Source organism: Chrysemys picta, chromosome 7 (genome assembly GCF_011386835.1).
Source record: "Chrysemys picta bellii isolate R12L10 chromosome 7, ASM1138683v2, whole genome shotgun sequence".
In the NCBI taxonomy this organism is placed as follows: domain Eukaryota; kingdom Metazoa; phylum Chordata; order Testudines; family Emydidae; genus Chrysemys; species Chrysemys picta.
Window position 1 is genome coordinate 34,064,733 of NC_088797.1, and position 24,116 is coordinate 34,088,848.

The 24,116-nt window shown below is 60.4% G+C and overlaps 3 protein-coding genes across 4 annotated transcripts; 1 reads left to right on the plus strand and 2 right to left on the minus strand.

Annotated features, from left to right (window-relative positions):
• The first annotated feature begins 9 nt into the window (after window positions 1-9).
• Window positions 10-12,525, plus strand: LOC101941343 (serine/threonine-protein kinase D3-like). The gene is made up of 18 exons (XM_005308005.4): window positions 10-336; window positions 3,054-3,192; window positions 3,485-3,613; window positions 3,988-4,142; window positions 4,511-4,706; window positions 5,395-5,478; window positions 6,499-6,652; window positions 6,939-7,062; window positions 7,453-7,530; window positions 7,675-7,924; window positions 8,334-8,362; window positions 8,573-8,645; window positions 9,036-9,142; window positions 9,573-9,734; window positions 10,340-10,438; window positions 10,725-10,992; window positions 11,294-11,379; window positions 11,723-12,525. The coding sequence occupies exons 1-18, from the start codon at window positions 196-198 to the stop codon at window positions 11,912-11,914; spliced, it is 2,466 nt and encodes an 821-aa protein (XP_005308062.2). The 5' UTR covers window positions 10-195; the 3' UTR covers window positions 11,915-12,525.
• TMEM223 (transmembrane protein 223) lies at window positions 12,302-13,938 on the minus strand. The gene is made up of 2 exons (XM_005308006.5): window positions 13,476-13,938; window positions 12,302-12,817 (listed from the first exon to the last, which is right to left on the minus strand). Exons 1-2 carry the CDS (start codon window positions 13,852-13,854, stop codon window positions 12,525-12,527), a joined length of 672 nt encoding a protein of 223 aa, XP_005308063.1. The 5' UTR covers window positions 13,855-13,938; the 3' UTR covers window positions 12,302-12,524.
• A 1,226-nt stretch (window positions 13,939-15,164) lies between these two features.
• On the minus strand, window positions 15,165-23,905 carry NXF1 (nuclear RNA export factor 1). Of its 2 annotated transcripts, none has more exons than XR_010589085.1 (21): window positions 23,698-23,905; window positions 22,871-23,078; window positions 22,327-22,492; window positions 21,906-21,989; window positions 21,414-21,518; window positions 21,003-21,083; window positions 20,605-20,674; window positions 20,411-20,499; window positions 20,166-20,273; window positions 19,966-20,075; window positions 18,267-18,303; window positions 18,107-18,175; window positions 17,826-17,881; window positions 17,514-17,621; window positions 17,012-17,070; window positions 16,613-16,834; window positions 16,397-16,563; window positions 16,203-16,275; window positions 15,910-16,092; window positions 15,761-15,821; window positions 15,165-15,287 (listed from the first exon to the last, which is right to left on the minus strand). XR_010589085.1 is itself a non-coding variant. In XM_005307979.5 (21 exons), the coding sequence occupies exons 1-21, from the start codon at window positions 23,726-23,728 to the stop codon at window positions 15,249-15,251; spliced, it is 1,896 nt and encodes a 631-aa protein (XP_005308036.1). In that variant the 5' UTR covers window positions 23,729-23,902; the 3' UTR covers window positions 15,165-15,248. The 2 variants fall into 2 exon arrangements, 1 of the variants encoding a protein (XP_005308036.1); XM_005307979.5 differs by having other exon boundaries at window positions 16,397-16,439; window positions 16,719-16,834; window positions 23,698-23,902.
• Between the last annotated feature and the right edge of the window lie 211 nt (window positions 23,906-24,116).

Below are 24,116 nucleotides of genomic sequence, written 5' to 3' on the forward strand. Positions count from 1 at the left end.
TTCCTGCAGCTCAGAGAAGCCGTGGGGCAGGCGGTGCAGGGAGACAGTGTGGGGACTGTGGGGGGGAACGAGAAGGGACCCCTTTCTCTCCTGCCTCCTGCCCTGCCCCATCCCCACGTGAGACCCTCAGGAGGTGTCCCCTGAGGTTGCGGATCCAGCACAAGACCCAGCTTTCCCGGGCACCCGGTGCTGTCCATGGCTCTGGAGTGCCAGCCCCTGGGCACAGTATCTGTGCGCCTGCAGATTGGGCTGTCCCGAGAGTCATACATGCTTCCCCCAGAGGAGCTGGGTTACGGGCACCTGCGGCACCTGGCAGTGGAGCTGGTGGAGAGGAAGGTAATGGGGCTAAGCTGGAGGGGTGTTGAGAAGGGGAGCGCAGGTGAAAAGGCCAGGATCCAGGGTGTGGGGATGGGAAGGGGCCCCCAGAAGGAATCACAGAGGTTGTGCCCAGATGCCCATGCTGGGTCACGGAGACACCAGGGGAGTTTGCTCAATATCTGATTAGTGCTTGGAATTTAGGGGAGCAGCTGTGGAACCCAGCAATGTCCTGACTTCCAGCCCCAGCTGCTCTAACCGTGAGTCCCCACTCCCCTCCCAGAACCGGGGACAGAATCTGAGAGTCCTGGCTCCCACCAGCCATGTTCTAACTACTAGGCTTCACTCCCCTGCCTCAGCTAGGAATAGAATCCAAGAGTCCTACCTTCCAGCACCTCCCCTGTTCTAACCACTAGACTTCACACCCCTTCCTGAGCTAGGAATAGACCCCAGGCATCCTGCCCTCCCTCCCTTTAACCACTATTCCTCCTCCCCTCTTGATGCCTGGAGATTGATTTGCTGTTCTCCTGAGACAGATTAAATGAGGCACAGCCTGGGGGAAACACAGGGCTGGACACTGCAGTGTCCCACAGATAGGGTAGCAGATGGGAGGTGCTGGGCTGCCAGGCGGCAGGTGGCTCGCTCCCTGGGGAACCTCATGGCACTCAGAGCCCTTGGACAGCACCCTTGAGGGAGAAGGGGGGGCGCATGGTGTGGGGCAGGGGTCTGATCTTACCAGGGGACCTGCAGACAGGATTCGAGGTCGGGGAAAAGATGATGTGACCCAAGTGTAGGATGACTGGGGGGATATAGAGCCCTGGTCCAGGGCCAAAGCGGGAACATCCTTAATATTGGGGGAGGGTCTGAGCCTGAGCCTGCCCCCCTGCTGCGGACCTGCGCTCTCTCATTCACAGGAGGGTGGCTATTCAAAGGTTCCCTGTCTCCCCCGCATTTCCTTTGCCCCCTGCCCCCTCCCCGCCAGTTTCCATCTCAGGACAGCACAGGGAGCACTTGGGTGGGTGGGGGTGCTGCAGCAGCCATGCTGAGTCAATCTTTCCACTGCGGCTGGGGTCAGCGGGGCCCTGTCCCTCCTACCTGCGCTCTGAGGGCCTGCCCCCTCCCCGGCTGCCCAGTCGCCCTGCACCGAGCAAGTGAGAGAGGAAACCGCCCTAACCAGCAGAGCAGCTTGTTTCCGCTCCGTGCTCACTTGTGGCATTGCAGGGGGGGCTCGACTGGCTGCAGGGAGCGGGGAGTCTCATACAACTAGCCCTGTACAAACAGTCCCCGCGCTGAACCCCAGAGGCGGCTGCATGTCAGCGCCAGGCAAGGGATCCCTGTATAAACACCCCATGCAGCCCAGCCCAGAAGCAGCTGCCTCTCAGCACCAGGCACAGAAGCCTTGTATACAAAACCACCATGCCCCACTCCAGAGGTGGCTGCATCTCAGTGCCAGGCGAGGGATCCCTGTATAAACAGCTCCTGCACCCCACCCCAGAAGGGGCTGCATCTTGGTGCTGGGTAAAGGACCCCTATATAAACAATCTCCATGCCGCACCCCAGAAGCAGCTGCATTTTAGCTCAGTGCAGTTACAATGAGAACACACAGCATTTCTGTATCAATGCGAGCATTCGAGAAGTGATACAGGAATCCAGGAGGCTGGTGTTAGTGGTGGGACTCTATCTGTGCTCCCCTCTCTCTCCCAGTGCATCTCAAGCCCTGGCAGGCTGGGGGCTCTGTGGAAGTTGTGCGGGTGGGGGATTGCTCAGCCAGGGAATGGTGCTGGGAAGAGCTGGAGCCCGCAGCCTGGGAGCAACAAAACCTGGAGCTAGAGAGAAGACTTCATGGCTATAATAACCAGTCCTGTTCCGGTCCCATCTTCCCCCGGGGGAGGCGCTAATGTGAGATCACAGGCCAACCTTTACCAGCTAAGAGCAGGCCAGGCTCTCATGGGGGGGCGAGGTTACTGTCTGGCTCCCCCATAATTCCCCAGAAAGAAACCACGACTCCTGAGTTCTATGCCTGGCTCAGGGAGAGGAGTGGGATCTAATGGTTAGTGCAGGCCTGGGCGGGCCAGGAGTAGGGTTACCATACGTCTGGATTTTCCCGGACATGTCCGGCTTTTTGGGCCTCAAATCCCCGTCTGGGAGGAAATCCCAAAAAGCCGGACATGTCCGGGAAAATAAGGAGGGAGGGCCCGGTGGTGCTCGGCCGGGGGCCGGGGCTGGCGGTGCGGGGCCGGGGGCCGGTGCTGCGAGGCCGGAGCCGGCGGTGTGGAGCCGGCGGTGCTCAGGCGGGGCCGGCGGTGGGAGACCGGGAGCCAGGCTGGGGGCCAGCGGTGCTCGGCAGGGGGCTGGGGGGTGCTCGGCTGGGGGCTGGCGCCCCAGGGCCCAAGCCGAGCCGCGTGGGAGACGCCGGGGCCAGAGCCTCTTGGCCTGGGCTGGCCGGCCGGCCGGCAACCACAGGGAACTACTCAGCCGGACTGGGCCGCCCCAGCCCCAACTTATCTGCTGCCTCCCTGTTTCAGGCTTCCTGCAAACATTTGATTAGAGGGAAGCAGGGGAGGGGGAGGAGCAGGGGGCGGAGCGTTCATGGGAGGGGGCAGAGTTGAGGTGGGGACTTTGGGGAAGGGGCGGAGTTGGGGCGGGGCCGGATCCCCGTGGAGTGTCCTCTTTCCTTAAAATTAAAATATGGTAACCCTAGCCAGGAGGCCTGGGTTCTAATGCCATCTCTCTCCTAGTTCCCTGAATACGGCTTCCTGGGGGTGTCGGAGAAGATCATGCTGTTCCGGCATGACGACGCATCAGAGAATGTACTGGAGCACCTGGGGCCAGACAGTGTCATGCGCGCTGGGGACCTGATTGAGATCGTGCTGTCGGGTGAGACAGTCCTGGGGCACCAGAGCCTGTGGATACCGAATAGGGCCTGGAGGGGAAAGGCCTCAGCTTCCTCTCCCTGCCCCATCTGAGCCACCCAGTTTCCCACCCTGGGGCAGATCAGAACTGGCGCCCCCTAGAGGACAAAGGCCCCTTGTCCCATTCCCCCATCCCACCCAGCCAGACCCCATGCCGTAGGGGCAGATCAGAGCCAGTTCCCCACAGAAGAGCAGGCCTTGGACTCCCATTCCCCCTACCAAACCCACCCCTTCCTCACTCTTCTCTCTCCCCCCAGCCTCAGTTTCCTTGGATTTCACTATCCGGCCCCATGTGCTGCTTGTTCACTCCTACAAGGCCCCAGCCTTCTGCGACTACTGCGGGGAGATGCTCTGGGGGCTGGTGCGCCAAGGGTTAAAGTGTCAAGGTATGGAGCAATCTGTGTCCACCCCTTCCCTCCCACCCCTGGGACTGACCCAGTCTCCTGGGTCCCTCCGCCTGACCCTAATCCTCTCCCCCTTCGTGGGTCCTTCTGGTGCCCATAACCCCTCTCTGCACCTGGCCTGATCCCCTGGGTCCCACTGGGCAGATGATGCTCCCTCCAGATCTCCTGGGTCCTTTTGGCACACCTCTCCCCAGGCCTGGCTGAACTCCTCAGCCCTTTGCGCACCAGTAGTCCCCTCCTTCCAGGCCTGCCCAATCTCCTGGAGCCCCTCTGGGGCTCCCAGACCCATGGCCAGGGGGCCCATCTCCCCCCCAGGCCTGGCAGGGAGCCCAGTCCTCACTCTTCCCTCCCCCCAGGCTGCGGGCTGAACTATCACAAGCGCTGTGCCTTCAAGATCCCCAACAACTGCCGTGGTGTGAGGAGGAATCAGCTGGCCAGTCGCTCACTGGGTGCTACCACCAGCCCCAGAACCCCTGGCCTTGGCCAGAACGTGGGGGGCAGCCTGGAGGAGGTAGGAGCCGGGACTAACATAGCCAGGGGAAGGATTCCAGAGGGGAATGGCTCTTGGGTGTTGGGAAGGTCAAGGACTTCAGATGCAATGGATACACTCTGCAAAGGAATATGACGTCTGCTCTAGCAACTACACCCCACTCCTCTCCCAGAGCTGGATAGAACCCAGGAATCCTGGCTGCTAACCTCCTGCAGTGATGGCTGGATGGGATGGGGAAGGCCAGGCAGAGACTCAGGATAAATCAGAATTGGGGGTGGTTGGCAACTTGGCTGGAAAGTGGGGTGCAGTGAGGGACAGGGACAGTGCGGAGTTGGGGGGAGGGTGGGAACACTCACCACACTCTAACATGGACTCTGGTTCCCCTGCAGATCAGTCACTGGAAATGGGGCCAGCAGACGCAGGGCCCTGCACTGATTGGCCGCCCGCTCTGGAAGGACTGGATGGATCTGAACAGGGTCAAGGTGCCACACACCTTCCAGGTCCACTCGTACACCCGGCCCACTGTGTGCCAGCACTGCAAGCGCCTGCTCAAGGGGCTCTTCCGCCAGGGGCTGCAGTGCAAAGGTATCACCAGCTGGGACCACACAGAGGATTGGGGTACAGGGCTGACCCCGGGCTGGGACCCTGCCAGGATTGGGGTGAGGGGCCTGACCTTAGACTGGGACGCTGCTGGGATTGACTTTGGGGTCACTGTGGCCCCACTGGGCTGTAGGGGTACAGAACTTGGCAACCCAGCTTCAAGCTCTGCCCACATAGCTTCCCCATTCAGCACTGGAAGCTCCTTCTGATGGCATGTCCCAGCAACCACCCCAGCGAGGTGCCTCCTTTGAGTGCTGTCTGCTGGCCCAGGGAGGCTGCGTTCACAACCACTTATCAAGAGAACCCTGTACAGAGAGCTGGGAGTCACGGTCTCCGTGGCCTCTCCCCACCCTTCTGGGGCTGACAGGGAACCAGCAGAAACAGTCAAACATGCCAGGGGAACCCACATCATGGGTTCAAAGGGAGAAGTGGGGAGGATTCAGGGGACAGAGATAAAAGGGAGGAGCTTCCCTTGATGTAACCAATGAAGCAACACTGCCTGAGTCTGCAAAGAGCCTGAGCCAATTGCTCTGAGGGGGGAACTACCCCCCTTTTGTCGCAGTGGGAGGTAGCACCCAGCCACACTGCTCCAGGGACCCCAGCAGGAAAAGGAAAGCTGGATCCCGGCTGGCCCGCTGCCCCACGCTGCCGCCTCTCTTCTCTCCCTGCCCAGACTGTAAATTCAACTGCCACAAGCGCTGCGAGCAGTTCGTGCCGGATGAGTGTGTGGGGGAGGGCCTGGCCCCTGGCACAGCAGGTAAGGACGGGGCCACAGGGACGGGGGGGGGGGACGACATACCCAGCACTACCCCATTCACGGCCCCAGCTCTGCCCCCTGCTTAGCTTGCTCACTGGGGAAGCCTGACCCCTCCCGGAGTGCCCCGCACTGCTATCCCACAATGCATTGGGCACAGCCCAGTGACCCTGTCTGGTCAGCATTAAGGCTCCACTGCTCTAAGCTTGGCTGGGCCAGAAGCTCCACCCCTCGTTACCCTCCCTGTGCTAGGGATAGAACTCAGGAGTCCTGATTCCCCCCTAGGGCACAAACAGCACTTTCCTAAGGAGAGGGTCCAGAGCACTCCCTGCCCTGTCTTGCCCCCAGCTTAGTCTCTCCCCCCACTCTCTTCTGTCCCCAGCCCCACACCCTCCGCACCCCACCCAGCCTGCACTCACCCCCTGCCAGTCCCCCAAATCAGCCCTTATTTTATTACACTGCCTCTGCACCCAGCCTCATGATCGCCCCCACACCCCGCTCTGCTCCCAGCCCTGAGCTCTCACCCAGAGAGGTGTCAGGCTGAAGAGCACTGTCCCCCCCCCAGAGCCCAGGCAGTTCTGGGAGCCCCAGGCCCCATCCTCTTTCTGCGTCTCCTCTTCTGCAGGCAGCACAAAAAGCTCAGACTCAATCTTCCCACCCTCCTGGGGGCTGGGAGTGCCCAGTGCCCATGGGTGCCAGGACTGCAGAGGTAGGGAGGGCCTAGGAGGGGTACAGGGTCCCCACACGCTCAGATTTGGCCTGGTCACCCCTCTGGCAGGACAGCCAGGCTCAATTTCCAATTCTAGTCAGGGGACAAGGGGGGGCCTGAGCCCTTCTTTGTCATACCCCTGCTTCCAGCCCGTCTGCTCTAACCATTAGCCACCACTCTGCTCCCAGAGCCAGGCATAAAACCCAGGAATCCTGGTGCCCAGTGGCCCCGCTCTAGTCCCTATTCCCCCTTGTGTTTTCCCTGCTGGCCTCACAGAAAGCAGGGTATCACACTCTCCCCCTTCACCTACACAGATGGCGAGAGCCCAGAGTGCCCGTCTAGCAAGCCAGAGCCAGTGGAAGGGGAGGCGGATGGGGAGGGCACCAGTGGGCACGGGCTGGCAGAGGACACAGAGGAGACAGAGCCCAACCCTGGGACTCTAGAGGCAGAGCTGCACACCAGCCTCAGGTAGGGACCCCCCAAGGATGGGTATGCGGGGTGTGGGGGAGGCTGCATGGTTCCCCTGGGCCTGCTGCTCCATAGTACAGAATGGGAAGGGTATCACCTATGGGGTCAGCGAACTCAGGAATCCTGGTTCCCAATCCCTGCTCTAACCACCAGACCTCACTCCCCTCCCAGAGATGGGCATAGAACCCAGGAGTCCTGACCCCAGGGAGCCTGGTGGGTGGTGGAAGGCTGTACCTTTGGGGGCTGAGGAGTCGAGTATCTGAGTCCCCGTCTCTCCTGGCGCCAGCCCCTGTTTCAGCAGCTACATCCCCTTGATGCGGGTGGTGCAGTCCTGCCGGCACACCAAGAGGCGGCGCAGCGCCGTCCTGCTGGAGGGATGGATGGTGCACTTCACTAGCAGGGACCCCATGGTGAGTGCCCTGGCTGTGGAGAGAGGGTGGTGTTACAGGAGGGTCGGGGTGGAGCCTCAGGCAGGCTGGAATGGGGGATGGAGTCACAGGAGAATGGGAGGCAGGGATCATGGATGGGCAGAGGGTGGGGCCACAGATGGATCAGGAGATGGAGCCACAGGTAGGCAGGGTGGGGTGGAGTAACAGGATGGGGCACGGGGTGGGAGGGTGTCAGGGAGTGGGGCTTGTGGCTGGCCAGGACTGGTTATGTGGGGACTGAGAGGAGGAGAGGGGGATTATTGGCCAGTCTCATTTCAGGGCAATGTTGGGTCGGGGGGGGCAGCAGAGGTTTGGGCCAGAGGGCCTTGGGATGGGCACATGCCCCCAGAATAATATCTCTGTGCCCCCCAGAGGAAACGCCATTACTGGGTGCTAGACAGCAAGAGCCTGAGCTTCTTCCACTGTGAGAGCGGAGGCAAGTTCTACAAGGTGAGGGGTCCCATTCCCTACAACACCCTGCTTCCCCAGAGCCCCAGTCCAAAGCAGCCTGCACTCCCCCCGCAGGACCCCCCTTCCTGATTCCTCACGCCAGAGGAGCCCAGCCACTGTCCAATGGTCTTACTCTTCCTGCAGGAGCTGCCGCTGTCTGAGATCCTCCAGATCCGCCCCTGGAAGGAGCTGACACCCCTGGCATCCAGCGGGAGCCCCCCCTGCTTTGAGCTGGTGACGGAAGCCCTAGTGTACTACGTGGGCGAGCACAGCAGTGAGCGGGAGCCAGGGCAGGTCTGGGCAAGGGCGGAGGCTGGAAAGGCCTGGGCCAGGGCCATCCGCCAGGCCCTATGGCCCGTGAACCCTGAGCCTGACGGCTCTGTCCAGGAGCCCAGTGAGTACCATAGGGAACCCTCTACAGGCAGCCATGAGCCCCACCCCAGAGCTAGCTGCATCTCAGAGCTGGGTGAGAGATCATCCCTAATTCAACAGCCCCCATGCTGCACTGCAGAGCCAGCCAGACCTCAGTGTTGAGCAAGGAATCCCTGTGTTAACAACCCCTGGGCCACACCCCAGTGCCAGCTGCATCTAAGTGCTGGGCAAGAAATCCCTGTATCAACAGCCCCTGTGCCATATCCCAGAGACAGTTGCATCTCAGTACCAGGTCAAGGATCCCTGTATAAACATCCCAAGTGGCCATCTGAGAGGTGGCTGGCTCCTGCTCCCAGGAGAACAGGGTAGTGGGTCTGGATGTCCCAGTCAGGCCAGGTTCTTCTCATGTCTCCATTGTCTTGTCTCTGCAGATTCTGACTATGAGTCCCCAGATGACACGGTGAGTTGGAGAGGGTGGCACTGGGGAACCCTAGGAGTTGTGGGGTGCTTGGTCTGGCACAGGGAAGGGGATGAGCAAACATGGGGGCTGGTGTTGGGGTGAGGAAGCCAGGCATAGGGGATGGTGGCAGGGGTGGCAGGAGCATTAGGCCTGGCTTGTCAGGGTACCATGCTTCAATCCCCCCAACCCTGTCCTTGTCCTTCACCCCAGGACATCAGCCGTTCCTATCAGATCTTCCCTGACGAGGTGCTGGGCGCTGGGCAGTTCGGGGTGGTGTACGGCGGTAGGTGCCCTCCCCCGCCCCAGCTCCCATCCTGGCTCCCCCCTCCTGTGTTCCCCAATAATTCCCCTCCCTCTGTGCTGATCCCCCTACCTCCCCAATAATTCCCCTCCCTCTGTGCTGATCCCTCTACCTCCTCCTTGGGCACAGTCTGGGATCTCAGCTTGCATGTGCGCCCCTCAGGGGCAAACGTGGTCACTACAGCTCCCCAAGTGCCATAGCCATGCCCATCCCATCACTGCCATGCTTCCAGGAGCATGGTTTGCCCACTGCTCACCCATGGTGTGCTAGTGCACATCTCCCACCAGCCCTGCCCCACACCCCTCCTGTCCCAGCTCTGCCTCCCCCTCTGCCCCCCAGCCCTGATACCCCTGCCCTGATACCCCACCCCAGGAAAGCACAGGAAATCTGGCCGGGACGTGGCCGTGAAAGTCATCGACAAGCTGCGCTTCCCTCCCCGGCAGGAAAATCAGTTCCGCAATGAGGTCTCCATCCTGCAGGTGAGCCACTGGGGGTGAAAAACACAAAGACCCTGGTGGGAAGGGAGGGGATGTGTGGAAAAGGGGACCCTTGGGTGTACAGAACATGGGGACCCCCTCTGGGAGGGGCCACCACTGATAGGCCCAGAGATCTCCTCCCTGGACATGTTTGGCTGCCTCTGCCCATCAGCCCCAGTGGGGGAAAGGGGACAATAGCTGGACAGGCAGCACTCCCTCCCCCAATGCACTGGGGGCTTTGTTGGGGCCCTGTCCCCTGGAGGGAGCTCCAAGGCAGTCCAGCACCAGCTAGCGGAGAAGGGCCTGCAGGGTTAGAGGCAGGTCTGAGTGGTGGGGAGGGTTCTTGGGCTGTGTGTGTGTGTCCTGGGGACAGGGGAGGGCTCCAAGGCTAGGGAGGATCCCAGTTCAGGCAGTTCCATCTTCTCCCTGCCAGAGCCTGCACTCCCCCTGCGTGGTGCACCTGGAGTGCATGTTCGAAGGCCCCGCCCGGCTCTTTGTGGTGATGGAGCGCCTGCGTGGCGACATGCTGGAAATGATCCTGTCCAGCGAGACTGGGCGGCTGCCCGAACCCCTTGCCAAGTTCCTCACTGCCCAGGTGGGTGCCCCAGCTTGCTCTCCCCGCCCCAACCCCCTGGAGTGGCATCATTGCAGAGCGAGGAGGACCAAGGAAACTGTCCTGCCTGGGGCTCCCCACAGGTGTCCCCTGCGGGCATGTTAATGATGCTGCACCATCCATGATCACAGCTTGCATACTACTCAGAGTCCTTGTGAAAATATACACACCCACATACACTGCTCCCCCACAGCATGCCACTCCCGTCCCCCCACATGCTGCTCTCCGTGCCATGCCAGTCACTCTCATGCACTGCTCCCCATCGCTGCTTATCCCCAGCGTGCCCACCACTGTGGTCCTGTCACCATTGCATACCACACCCAGGCTCACCACTCAGCATGGTGGTATACTTGTGCACGTCAGCACTGCACATCATTGCACACTCCTCACCATCACTGTGCACATACACACACAATCCCCTCTCTGCTCCCCAATGCCTGGGTCACGGTTCACAAAGCACTCATCAGCGCATGTGAGCGTGCAACAGCCCCCATGCCACATCCAGTCTGTGCATGAGCCCATCAGATACTCCCCCACACACACGGCAGGTAACCACCCCCTCCAGTAACGCTCCTCTGTGCTTGCAGATCCTGTCTGCCCTGCGCCACCTGCACACCCGGAACATTGTGCACTGTGACCTCAAGCCAGAGAATGTGCTGCTGGCCTCGGATGAGCCTTACCCCCAGGTGGGACAATCCCTGCACCGCCTCCCAGCCCACCTCCCTGAAGCCCTGTTCCACCCCCTCAACCCTCTAGCCCCCTCTCCCTGAACACCCATCCTAGCTCTTGCATCCAACTCTCCCTTCCCCTTTCAGCCAAGACTGTATTACCAATCTTGGGCCAGACCAGAGCTGGCGTCGCCTAAAGGGGACAGGCCCCTACCCCGAGCCAGCCGGTCTCCTCAGAGTCAGGCCCTCCCAGCAGGGAAATGCCCCATATTCCCCACCCTCATGGTAACCCCTCACCTCTCAGGTGAAGCTCTGTGACTTTGGCTTTGCCCGCATCATTGAGGAGTCATCGTTCCGGCGCTCAGTGGTGGGGACCCCAGCGTACCTGGCCCCCGAAGTGCTGCGGCAACATGGCTACAACCGCGCCCTGGACATGTGGGCTGTGGGCGTCATCATCTATGTCAGCCTGAGCGGGACCTTCCCCTTCAACGAGGAGGAGGACGTCAACGATCAGATCCAGAACGCGGCCTTCATGTATCCCCGGCAGACCTGGGCCAGCATCTCCCTCGAGGGTGAGACCGCCTTGCATCCCCTCACACTGCCCCCTCACTTCCAGACTGGTCCTTTTGTATCCCCGGCAGACCTGGGCCAGCATCTCCCTCGAGGGCAAGACCCCCCCACTCCCCTGCGGCATGCCACTAGCAGCACACTGCCCCTGCACCTCCAGAACATGGCCTGTATGTACCTGTAGCATCCCTAGGGCACCACCAGAAAATTTGGGTGTTGCAGGCCCTGGCAGCCAATGGCTGTGCTCCCTGGGGGGAGGAGTTGGGGAGAGGTCTTGGCCTATGTAACCCCCTCCTTCCCTCCCAGCTGTCAGCCTCATCCACCAGCTGCTGCAGGTGAAGCTGAGGAAGCGACTGAGTGTGAACAAGGCGCTGAACCACCCCTGGCTGCAGGTACCTTCCCTCCACCCCTCAATCCCTATCCACCCAACCCACATCCCTGCCTGCAGATACCTTCTGTCCCACAATCCACACCCCATAACACACCTCTTCCATCCCCTTGCACTGTCTAGCTCCACGTAACCTCCCTCCACCCTAGAACTCAACACCCTGCTCTCCCCTGCCCAGTTCACCCCAGTCTCCAGTCCCCGCTCCCAACAGTAAATGGCTAACTCAACCCCCTCCCTAGCTCTCCCCATCCCCTGAAGATTCCTTCCTCAGCACACGGTGCATCCCTGATAGGAGGAGCCTGGACTCCCCCCAGCACCTGTTGATGAGCTATCTCCATCCCCCCCAGGATTTCCAGACCTGGCTGGCCCTGCGGGAGCTGGAGACCCGTGTGGGGCAGCGCTACCTCACCCATCCAAGTGACGACGCCCGCTGGCAGCGCCTCGCCCGTGAGCAGGGGCTGGCCTGGCCATCAGGGCTCACCGTTCAGCCCAGCCTGGAGGAGGAAGGGGACAGCGACAATGCAGGCGAGGGGAGCTGAGCCCTCCAGCCCAGGACTCACTACTCATGGGAAATAGGGGGTGTGGGGACCCCTCAGCACCACATTGCCCCCATAAACTGATTTCTCCAAACTTGGTGCCATGTGGTCTGTGCAGGGTGCGTGCCCGTCTTGCTGGAGCCCATTCGCATGTGGGGGGTGTCACAGGCTCAGATTCCCCTGCACAAATGCTGCCCTAGTTCAGACCCCTCCAACATGAAATCCCCCACTCTGAACCCCAGGCCCACCATGGTGCGTGCCTCCCCTTCCCCATTGATCCCATCCACCTTAGTATCCCTAGTCCATTGCTCCTTGATCAACTGCCCTGCATATGAACAACACCTCCCAACCCCAGCTACACGTGACTAGCAGAGAGTTCACAGCAGCTGCTCACAGTTTCACATTTATTTCAAAAGCACACAATTGGAGCCCCATCCCCCCAGGACGTAGTGCCCCCTTCAATGGGGCTGGGCCCTGCTGTCCTCGGGAAAGGCAGGAGGTTGGTGTGGTGTGAATCTGTCCATTGCCCCCAATCTGGGGACTCTTCTCTAACTGTCCAGCGACCACCCTCCAGGATCCTTGAGCAGTGTGAAGCACCCTCATTCCCCCCCCATCACAGCTTCCTGTAAGCCCCCACGGTGAGGTCAAAAAGCTGTGGGTTGTAAACCTGGCCCTGCTTGTCCAGAAGGAAGTAAAAGGGCCGACCCTTAACCTTGAGGGGAATCATGGCAGGCACCTCAGAACGATGAGCCATGCAGGAGACCTGGCGCAGGGGCACAGTGAAAGACGAGCTCAGCCCGAAGGGATAGTAGGTGCTGAGGGTCACATCCCGTCCCCCCTGGCGCAGCACGACCTGCCACACTGAGCGGCGTGAATACACAAAGCCGGCAGCCACGATCAGTGAACCTGGGGTGGGGAGAAAGAGAGAAAATGAAATCCCCAGATGCCATCCACCATACCCAGACTGGGCTAGCAGGGGGCTGTGGGTTGGGAGGGACTAGCAAAACTGGGGCGGGGGAGGGAGCCCAAGGCTGGATACCCAGGGGCTGCAGATTAGAACTGAGGGACATCAGCAAGGCTCGGGGTGCAACCACCCCATCTCCCAGCACCAGGATTTAGCTCTGAGTTTCAGAAGCCTGATTCCACTCAGCTGCTCCAGGTGGCGGTAGCCCAGGCCCAGCTGTGGGGCAGAACCAGGCTCTGATCCCAGATCCCTCTTCCCCAGGGCAATGAACTGGACTCAGATCCAGGCAGCTCCTAGGCACAGCTCCCTGTCACCGGCCACCCACCCTAGGGTGGGCTCCCTCCTCTGTGGAGAGAGAGTTCCGGGGGAGGGCGTAATCCCATTACCAGTGTCTTCGGTTCATGCTTCCCCAAGGCTTATCCCTCCCCCACTTCCCCAGGATGCAAGGACTGGAATCACCAGTTCCCCCTGCCTGAGTGCTGACATAGAGGGAGGGAGGGACTCCCCTGGCCCCCAACCCCCTCTCTCCCCGGGGCCTGCTCCCGGCTCGGGTGCCCCCGCCGCCGCCGCCGCCGCCCGGGGGCCGCTCCCGGCTCTCACCTACGGTCAGACAGGACACGGTGAATCCGTAGCGCCACTTGTTGGAGGTCGGGTTGATCGAGGCCCCGCCGGGCAAGGTGGGCGCGAGCCGGGCGCTGGCCGCGGGCCGCCCTGCGGGCCGCAGCTCGCTGAAGGCGAAGTGCGCCAGGTACGCCCAGAACGTGAACTGCCCCGTGCAGAACAGCCCGAGCAAGCGGAAGAAGCGGGCCCGCTCGTGCCGGAACAGCAGCAGGTCCCGGGGCACGTGCGTGTCCAGGGGGGACAATCCGCGCGCCGGGCCCGCTAAACCCCGCGCACCGCTGAGCCGGGCCCAGGGGCCCCACACCCTCCACGTGCAGCAGTGCAGTCCCCACAGCCCCAGCTGCCCGGTCCCCGCCATCTCTACGCTGGAGCGCGGGGGCGTCTGGGACTTGTAGTGATCACGGCTTCTCCCACGTAGGAACCCAGTGCTTCTGTATAGGGGCAGGAGGCCCTGGCCCCTCCCCCGAGCCCTGGCCCCTCCCCCTTACCCACCGCGCCTCCTGACACTGGGGGATCGCTGTGCTGGGGAAAAGCCATCCGCCACAATGGAATGTGGAGAGGGCTTGGGGGGGGGGGGGGGGGGGGGGGGGGGGGGGGGGAGAGAGAGAGAGAAATTGGGGAGCAACATGGAGAGGCCCTAGAGGGGGGACTGGGGAACGTGAGGGGATGCATCCAACAGAGCCTTCAGCCGAGATTCTAACAAACACCACTTTATTGAACACGCAGGTCCCAGCACATACAGCCACAGAGAAACAGAGGGCAATGGTGCCCAGCTCTGGCCTGCAACATTCTGCTTCAGCCCGAAGACTTGGGGGGGGGGGGGGTGTCCACAACACAGATGTACAAGCAGGAAGGGTGAAGCTAGGGTCTTTCCCCCATGGGTGCAAGGAAACCCCTGGTGCCTGCTACTCCAGTGCTGCCCAGGCATCTAGGAATCTTGCAGCCCCACCCTCTGCCCCTAGCTCTAGGGTAGGGAATAAGGGAGTGTAGCCAATGACAACCCCATTGCTCCTTAGCTGAGAACACTAACCGTTCCAGATCCCACACAACCCCACAATCCCATCAGCACCTTAAGGGAAGCTTGTCATCTTCCTGGAGCTGCGCTCTATTTACCCACGCAGCAGCTACTACAATAGACCTGCCAAAACCTGGCAGGTGCTCTGCCCATCTCACTCTCAGCATGGCTGAGGCATGTTCTCAAGGAGACAGCTCCAGGGCTTTTAGGGCTGCCTTTCCCCAGAGAGGAATGCAAGTCTATGGGGGGGGGGGGGTACACGCTGGGGGATATGAACACCACAGGGTTGAAGTCTGAGGGCAACTTAGCTCATCTGCTAGGAAAGGGCAGGGGCTGTGAGCGGTACACCTAGCCCAGCTCACTGAAGCCACTCATAGGACTGCTTGTTTTAAAACATACCAAAAAAAGTCATTTTCCCCCTCCAGGCCAAAAACCTGAGGGGAAGGATTCTGGCTCTGTGCTTGAAGCTTCTGGGTGCCCCAGCAACATCTGCTTCTCAGTCTTGCTTCTGCTGCTGCTAGAAATGGCTGGAGCTGGAGGCAGGGCAGCATGGACAAGACTGTCTGTATCACCCCCAGCTCCATTGGCCTGCTGCAGGGGCTCCCCCTTCAGAGTTTAGGCCCCCTGGTTGCTCCCAGCGATGAGCCCCCACCTTTGTTATTTTAAACTTTCATTTATTTACAAAAATTGTCATGGAAAATAAAACATCAGTGGTAGGGGAACTGCAGGGTAACTGCTCACTTGAGAAATGCCACGTCTGGGATCTTCCCCTCCGTCTGAAAGAGACCAGGAACCAGTCACAGGGACTCTGGGCATTGCAACGCCCCCATCGCCCAGGGAAAGGCTGCATAGAACCCCTGCATCCTGGCTCCAAGCCCCTCACCAATTTATTAGACACCACTCCCCTCCCAGAGGCAGGGATAGTGTCGACATAGGAGTCCTGACTCCTAGCGCAGTGCCTTCTCCACAAGACTGTCCTTTCTTGTGCCTATGAGGTGCTTTGAAGCAGAGAATGATGGAACCAGGCCCCCTGAGGAAGGCAGTCCCAGGAAAGAAGATCCTTGTGGGGATAGGGAGAGGTCAAGGCATCCAAGGTGGCTCCTGGCCCCATCCCACCCTCAATCTCTGGGCACTGAGGCCGCTGGTGGGGAATGAACATGCCCCTGGCTCCTCCCCTCCACCTCTCTGGTGCAGGATTGTGAGAGACCCCAGGCCCCTGGGATAGAGTCAGGCCCAGGCACTGGCTCACCTTGAGCTGGGTGAAAACCTGGGCTGCCTGGCTGTAGTCCCAGTCGTTGTCCTGGAGGCACCTAGGGCAGAGGGACACTGTCAGTGAGCAAGTGATAGGCCATGGGGCAGCACCAACCCTCCCCACAACCTTCCCCAGGGCCTACTTACTTTTGGGACCACTCGACGTTCATGCCAGACTGCATGGCGAAGGCCTGTAGCATTTCCTGCTGCTCGGCCGACAGCGTGGGCACAGGGCTGGACGAGGGCGTGGGTGCTGGCATCACGAAGGCCTTGCGGATCTCCTCTGTGTTCGCTTTGCGCACAAACAGCTGGTCGTTCACGATGCACAGCCTGGGGGTGTGTGGAGAGTGAGGCACGGGGGGATGCTCATCCATTCCCTCCCCCAGAGCCAAGGAGATACCATTGCCCCTCCCCCTGCAATCTCCCCTTCCCCCACTTACCCTGTGATGCCAGCTGGCACAGCAATGAACATGCGGGTGAAGCCTCTCACCATATCCCGGGACTTGCCATCCACTGCACACACAGAGAACAGAGCCCAGTGAGGGGGGTATGGGGAAAGGGGTCCGCCAGAGGGTATGGGGTCTTAGCAGGGAGGCGCTTGGAAATGGAGGGTAGGGGGCTTCTGGACACTCACCTTCCTTGAAGACCCCATGGACAGCAAAGCACAGCAGGGTGTTCTGCAATATGAGAGGGGATGTCACTGAACTGCCACCCCCTCACCATGCCCATGGCCCAACGGCTTCTGCCTCCCATTGCCTGACCACTCCCCTTCTGTCCCCCACGAGCACTCTCTCCCCTCACCTCACAGCGCAGCCCGCCCTGCCCCCGAGGTGGGGGCATTTTTTCCCACCTCACAGTAGAGCCCGCCATGCCCCCAAGGTGAGGGCATTTTCCCCCACCCCTCAACCCCCCTGTCACAGCACAGCCCACCCGGCCCCTGGGATAGAGGCACTCACCGTCTGTGCACAAACATCCACCACAAAGGAGTTAACGTCATGCTGAGTCTTGGGCAACTCATTGAGGAAGGCCACCACGTTCAGCCTCGTATGCTTGAGCAATTTGAAGCGCAGGGCTGGAGGGAGGAGCGGGAGGTGAGATCCCACCCAGCCTGACAACCCAGTCACAGCACCACAATCTCAAGTCTGCCCTGCACAGAAACCCAGACCTGAGTCTGCAGAGAGCCTGAGCTGATCACTGCAAGGGGGAAGTGCTGTTTTGAGTGTGATCGATGCAGCCCCGTGGCACTTACTAGGGTCCTTGAGTTTCTTCACATTCCTGCTGCCCTTGAAGTATTCACTCAGGATGCTCCTGTTGAGAAGAGATGCCCGGTGAGTAGCTGGGGGACAGTACCCTGGAGCTTCTGCCCCATCAGCCCCACAGGGAAATGCAATGGAAACCTTCCTCCTTTACCTGGCTCTTAGATTCTCTCTGATCTTCGCAAATGGGAACAGAGGCAGCCTCACCCTACTGGGCAAGGGAGAGGTGAGCCCCATTTAACAGAGTGGGGAAGGGAATTGCCTGAGGGGGCACTGAGTTGGGGTCGAGCCAGAAACAGAACCCAGCCCCCCTGCTCTAGCCAGAAGACACCACTCACCTCCAAGAGCAGGTGATAGTACCCAAGAATCCTGATTCCCAGCCCCCCACTCCCATAGACCTCACAGCCCTCCTGTGCCAGGGATAGAACTCAGGCGTTCGCGTTCTCAGCCCTATGGTCCCTAAGGAGGGCAGTGACTAACCCCTGGTGGACATACCTGGAGGGGTTCTGGGAGAGGAAAGGGATGCTGAGGGAACAGCAGGCCCCATCGTGGTAGGCATCCAGCAGCCCCTGCCTGTCGCCAGAATCATATACAGAGTAATACCTGCCAGGGAGAGAGCGTGTTAGCAAAGAGCAGCTGTGCTGCTAGGACAGTGGCTTCACTATCCCTGCCCCAGAGCTCTCCCCACACCTCAATATCCTGTGCCCCCTGCCTGTGAGACTGGAACAACGTGATCTATATGCCCCCTCCCCATCCATCCCCATCTAGCTCCCTAAATGACTCATCCTCCCACGTCAAGGTACTTACTGCTGCAGGAAGCGCAGCACCAGCACCTTCAGGTCATCCGAGCCGAAGTAGCTGCCCTGTGGGTCAGAGAATGTGCCAGTTAGTGCCCTGGCTCGGAGCCCTTTCCCCCAAACCCCTGCCCCAGGGCTTACCCTGCTGGCAGAGCAGTTAGTGCCCTGGCTCACAGTCCATCCCCTCTCCACACCCCAAGAATGCCTTCCCCAGTCCGGCACCAGGGCCAATCCTGCTGGCAGAGTGATTAATGTCCTAAATCAAAGTCCCCCACTCCCTGGCCCCTTTACCTTGCAGGGGGGGAGGGTGGTGGGCGTTTCCACGTCAAAGACAATAGGAGGTGGGAGCTCGTGGCCGTCCTGCAGAGAGGCAAAGGTAGAGCAGTGAGCAGAGAGTGCCCCAGCAGTGGGTTCTGAACAGGACAGCCCCAGGTTAGTGCAAAACACTCACCAGGCGCAGAAGCTTCGGGAACCGCAGTCGTATGGAGCTGTCAAAAATGGGACATGAATCAGTGGGGCCAGCCAGGGCCCAGCCTGACTCCCATGGGGCCTCCTTCCCTCCCTGACCCCACCACTCTGGGCCTACCCCACATGCCCTTGGCACTGACTCTGCAGGCCACAGAACGGGGCTGCCCCTGTGCCCACCACACTCCCCCTTCCCCAATGCAGCACCCCATCTCACCCCAGCAGGGCAGGGACCCAGCGCTGAGCAGCTGGGTGGCAGGGACAGAGCAGATATCCCTCCTGCCTTAGTGAAGAATCTTGGGGCAAGAGACCAGGGCTTTACTACATCTGCTCCCTCCATATCTTGGAGCCTTGGCCAATTTACAGGCCCAGAAATGCTATGGGGCTAGTGCCGCATGGCTGAAGGGCTCCACACTTACCTGGCTCTTACTCACCTATGCGGCTATTCTCCAGTGAGGAGAGAGTGGGGGTGGGGAGGGGAAGACAAGGGCAGGATGGCAGGGGGATAGGACATGGATTCCCACAGATCATGGAGCCGCCGTCATTGCAACCAACTTACAGCTGGGGGAAGCTTCCTGCATCAAGGCCCAGATCTAATTAATGTCCACGCCATGGCACACGGGGCAGGGATGACAGAGGAGAGGGATGCAATGGCACAGAGAAAAGGAGGACAGAACAGGAGGAAAGAGGGATCTGGGAGCCCAGGAGCAGAGCCTCTTCCTCCCCTAGATGGCTCCTCACACCTACCCCAGACGCATTGGTGCTGCAGAGGTTCGAGAGAGACTCACTCTGGGAGAACACAGCATTCTGGTCAATGGAAAGCCCGGGCCTCCTGCTCCTACTCCTGCTCAGAGCCAGTCCTAGCCATGCCTGCTGCCATGGCAGGACCTGGGGCCGCTGATGGGCTTGTGTGCAGCTGCTCACCGAGAGCATGAGAGAACAACGTAGCATGTGCCAGGCCCTTACACCAGGAAGGACCCCTCTGCGCTGACCGCCGTGCGGTCTGGTTTGGCCACTGCACGGCTGTGCCTGTCTTAGGTTGTTCCTTCCGTGAGGAATCTTACCCGTCTCTGGCTAGCCAGCCATTGTTGAGGGCCAAACAGGGGGCGCAGGGACTGGCAATAACAGCAGCTCCGGGAGTGTTTGGTTCAGAGCGATATGGGGGGCAGCCCCCTAAACATCCATCAGGGGGCAGAGACAACAAGCCCCTCCTGTGTGCGACTGGGGAGACCAGGTGGCGACAGTGGCTCTCCCATGGCCAGTGTGGGAACAGGGATACTAGAAGAGGCTATGCATCCTGGAGTCCCAGTGCCCAGGCTGAGGGAGGAGGAATGGGAAGAGAGGGGGAGAGGAAAGCAGTGTAGAGGCAGAGTCTAGCTGTTACTTTAGGGGAGTAGAGTGCATTGTGGGGAAAGGGGACAGGGCTCCGAACTGGCTGAAATAGAAACCACATCATCAGCCGTGCAGCACTCAGGTCCCATGCGCCCCTGGGGGCCCCAGTGCCCCAGCCCCAGAGAGGGATGCGGGGAGACAAACACCATCAGTGGGGCCACTGCAAGAGGGGCTGGGATCCAGCTCCCGGCAAGGAGCTGGCATCTTCGTTCCGCTGCATTGCCCCGCACTGGGCAGGAGAGGCCAAGTGATTGGGGCCAGGCGATCCACGGGCCCCAGAGGCTGCCACTGACCTGACATAGCTGGACTGGTCCCGGAAATTGTTGCACAGAGGGTTTCCATCCAACCACAACTCCTCCAGCTTAAGCCCCTTCACCTTGTCCAGCTCGCACTCAGACTTCAGCTGTGGCAGGGAAAAAGAGCAGAGGGGCAGACCATGAGTGCAAGGCCACGGAGGGGTGGCCGTCGGACCGGGGATGGTGGCAGCGCCTACCTCATTGCGGGTCAGATTGAGGATCTTGAGATTGGTGGCTTTCTGGGCCAGCTCCGCCAGGTCATCCAGCTGGTACAGCTTGTTGCTGGTGAGATTCAGTGAGAGCAGCTGCAATTGCAGAGTGGACAGAGGGTCAGAGGAGAATCCAAGACAGAACTACCCATCCCCAGCAGGGTGGCATGGCGCTGAGCGCCCAGACCGAGGTTCCAGGATGCCCCCCCTCCACCCCCACCCCTACCCCTCACCTCCGGGATGTTCTCTTCAATGATTTGCAGCACAGCCTGCATGCAGTTCCGCCGGTTCAGCACCACATCAATGTTCTGTGCCACCAGGTCTGGAAGAGACGCACAAGCTGAGCACCCCACACCATGGCCCCACCCGCTCCCTCAACATCCCTTCCTCGATACCAGCCCCCCACACCTGCCAGGAAAACACGCACCTGGGTCCGTGCGAAGGTTCTTCAAGTCCAGGGACTGCTGGGACCCGTCATATCTCTTACTCATGGTGAGCTGAAAGCACAGAGACCATGGGTCAGAGGGGACTGGTCTGCAAAACCCAGCAGTGGAGGGCCTGGGGCAGGCAGGCAGGTCCCTTGCTTGGCTTCCCTGGGTGCCATGGGATGGAGTCCTGGGGAAGTTTTGCCCAGGCCCACTGCGGTGTAACAAGCTCCTCTCCCCTACACCCCACCCCAATATGCACCAGGAGCCCCCCAATCAGGAAATAGTGCCCCATTTTCTAGAGAGCTCCCCGAGCTGGGTGCGGGCTTGAAGCACCTCCCCCTGGGCCTCCCCTGCAGAGCCCAGTGGGGGCACAACAGAGCTACCCTGCACCACTCACCTTCAGCTGCTCAATCTCCTCCGGCTTCAGCTCCTTCTGGACAGACTGGGGTGGAGATGAGTGGTTGACAATTAGCACCACCTGGAACAGAGGCAAGCTGGGTCACAGAGGGGCAAGAGCCAACACTGGGCAGGAAGCCCATGTCAGGGTACTGGGGGACAGATGGAGGGGGTGCCACAGAGGGGGCCCATGCAGTGCAGAGAGGTGTCTGTCAGGCTATGTGAGGACCGGACACAGGACATGTTCCCATGCTAATCCTGCCAGAAGAGCAGAGACCTGGCCAGGCCCAAGGGGCTCCCAGAGAAAGGAAGGCACAAGGCCAGCTCTAGGCATTACATCGCTCCTTCACCCATGGGGGTCTTTCCAGCCAGGTGCTAAACACAGAATGGCCCGGGGGAGGGGGAATCATACCTTGTAATTGTCTCGATCTGTGATCTTGCGGGACAGCTGCTTGAGCGCATTGGCTGTCGTCATATCCTCAATATAGAAGTAGGCCCGGCTTTGGTCGTAGTGGAACTGAGGGAAGAAGACAAGCAAGTTAGGGAGCCCTGGTATCCCCGCCCTGTCAGGAAGAACCTGGCTGAGCTACGCCTGCCTACAGGCATTCCCATCCCCGCAGCTCCACTGGGGAAGCTGAGGCACAGGGAGGAGGACTGACTCACCCAAGCCTGCATAGCAAGTCTGTACCAGAACCAGGAAGAGCGCCCAGAAGTCTAGCCTGACTACTAGTGCCCCCCTGCTGCAACCACTAGACTCCACACTTCCCTCCCAGAATTAGGAATTGAAACCAGGAGTCCTGACTCCCAGACTCCCCTCCCTTTCCAAGAAACGGGTATAGATCCCAGGAGTCCTGACTCTGTCTCCCTGCTCACAGCTTGCATGACATCTCAGTGCAGCTCTCACCTCCACTGGAGTAAAAGGGACACTGGACAAGTTCTGGAGGGAGCTCAGAAGCCATGACTTGTCATACTTCTTTCCATAGGGAATCTAGGAAAAAAAGACACTTGTAAGTAGCATGTCAGTAAGCCGGCAGCAAACTATGGGTCTGGGAGCTAGGGAGGTCTCAGGGAGCAGCCCTGCTCCTAGGAACCAGGAGCATCAACCAGTGAACAACAAGGTCCTTCCCCCTGCCCAGGGAGCTGCCTGCCGGTCAGACACTTGGCAGCCAGGCTGGACATTATGCCCCCTTCAGAAACTGAGTCAGAGGGGCAGGACGGCAAGGTGACCTGCAAGGGATGTGCCCTGGGTTACCAGGATGTGCCAGGGCTGTGGGGTAGGGGCTTGGCCAAATTCCCTGTTCCCTCCCTCACCCTCCAGCACTCACTGTGACCTTGTACCACCTCCTCCGGCTGCTGTTGCGGCTGGCACTGCTACTCCGGTCCTGGGGAGTGAGGTCTCGTTTCACTGTGACATGGATGTTGGTGGCACCTCCCCGGCCCCGGTTATGCCAGTCATCGCCTCGCCTGTTCAGCCGTGACCCATAGGGAGTGCTGGGAAGCGGAGGGACACGAGCGCTTAGCATTAAAGACAGGGGGGATATCTTGAAAGCTAAAGGGACCCAGAAATACCTGATTGAACCCTGTGGTCATCGCTGCATTAGAATAAAATCTCTGCAGCAGCCGCCAGACACAGAGGCCCTATTTATCCCCAGCACAGGAACAGTGCAGCTTTCCCCTGCTCCCCAATCAAGAGCTGGAGTGGAGCTGGTGCCCCCTGGAGAGGAAAGGCCCCAGATCCCATTCCCTGCCTCCCTGAGCCAACCAGTTCCCTCACCTTGGGGCCGGACTGAAACAGGCATCCCATAGAAGGCATCCCCCCACCCTGAGCCATTCCATCACACACAATGTCCAACAACACCTCTCACTCACTATCTGGTTCGAAGACTATCATGGGCGTCGCTCATGGGAACATCTCCGTCGCCCTCCTCCAGCTGACCAGAAGGGCTGGGACCTGCTACACCTCGGTTCCACGAGCGGTGGTTCCCCTCACTGTACATCTTGCCTCGGAACGGACCCCGACCTTTCCTCCTCCTCCCAGCGAAGCCCCCACCTGCACTGCCCACACGGTCATCATGTTCTGTGCAGAGGAGCAGAAGGAGTATCAGACACCATCCAGCGACTTCCCTCTTTGAATGCTTGACACATGGGAAACTGCCCACACTAAACCCCTAACCCTCCTGAGCCTTTGGGTCTGCATCAGTAGAGATGAGAAAATGCATCAGGCCCTGTCGCTTCCACCCCTTTCCCAGTCCATTCCGCAGGGCTCACAGCACACCCCCCCACACACACCACTGCACCCATCCCCCCAGAGCCCCTCATCACCCTGCCCTCCCCCCACGCTGGGCTGGGAGATAGGGAAGACAGCCCCCAGCCAGCATCCCCTCCGCAGGCCCACCCCCGAGACTGGCACAGGCCCCCCAGAACCCACCCCCAAAGCCCCGCCCTCAAACCCTCTCCCCTCCAGACCCCAAAGGCCCCGCCCCCTCAGAGGCCCCTCCACAAGCCCCGCCCTCCAACCTTCTCACCTCCAGACCCCAAAGGCGCCACACACCCCCAGCGACCTCCACAAGCCCCGCCCTCAAACCCTCTCCCCACCCGACCCCAAAGCTCCGCCCCCCCAAACACCACCCCCAAGAGCTCCCAAAGGCCTCAGCCACAGCCCCCTCGCCCGCCCGCGTCACCCAGCCCCCCCTCACCGCTGTACCCCCCTTTCCCTTCCTCCGCCATCGAGGGGGGGCTCCGCGCGCCGCTGCTGGGCGGGGGCGGGGAAGGATAATGTCGCTAGTTGGCCGAGCGGGGGGAACTAGGCAACGATCCCACCGCTCGGCTCCGATCCGCTGACCGAGCGCATGCGTAAACAGCCTCCCGGAAGGTGCGCATGCGGTGGGCGGCCCGACCGAAGGCATTACGCATGCGTAGCTCAGCAGCATCAGACGCTTTTCGATGGGAGAAGTTACGCGTGCGCTGAATTCCACCTCCCCCTATTTGTTCCCGAAGAGGTGGCGACCCTACGCATGCTCAGAAAAACCGACGCTCAACGCGGCTCAGAACGCTGCGCACGCCCACAAAAGCCCCCTCTCTTTCCTTTCTGTAGTATGTGCCACGGCTGGACGGA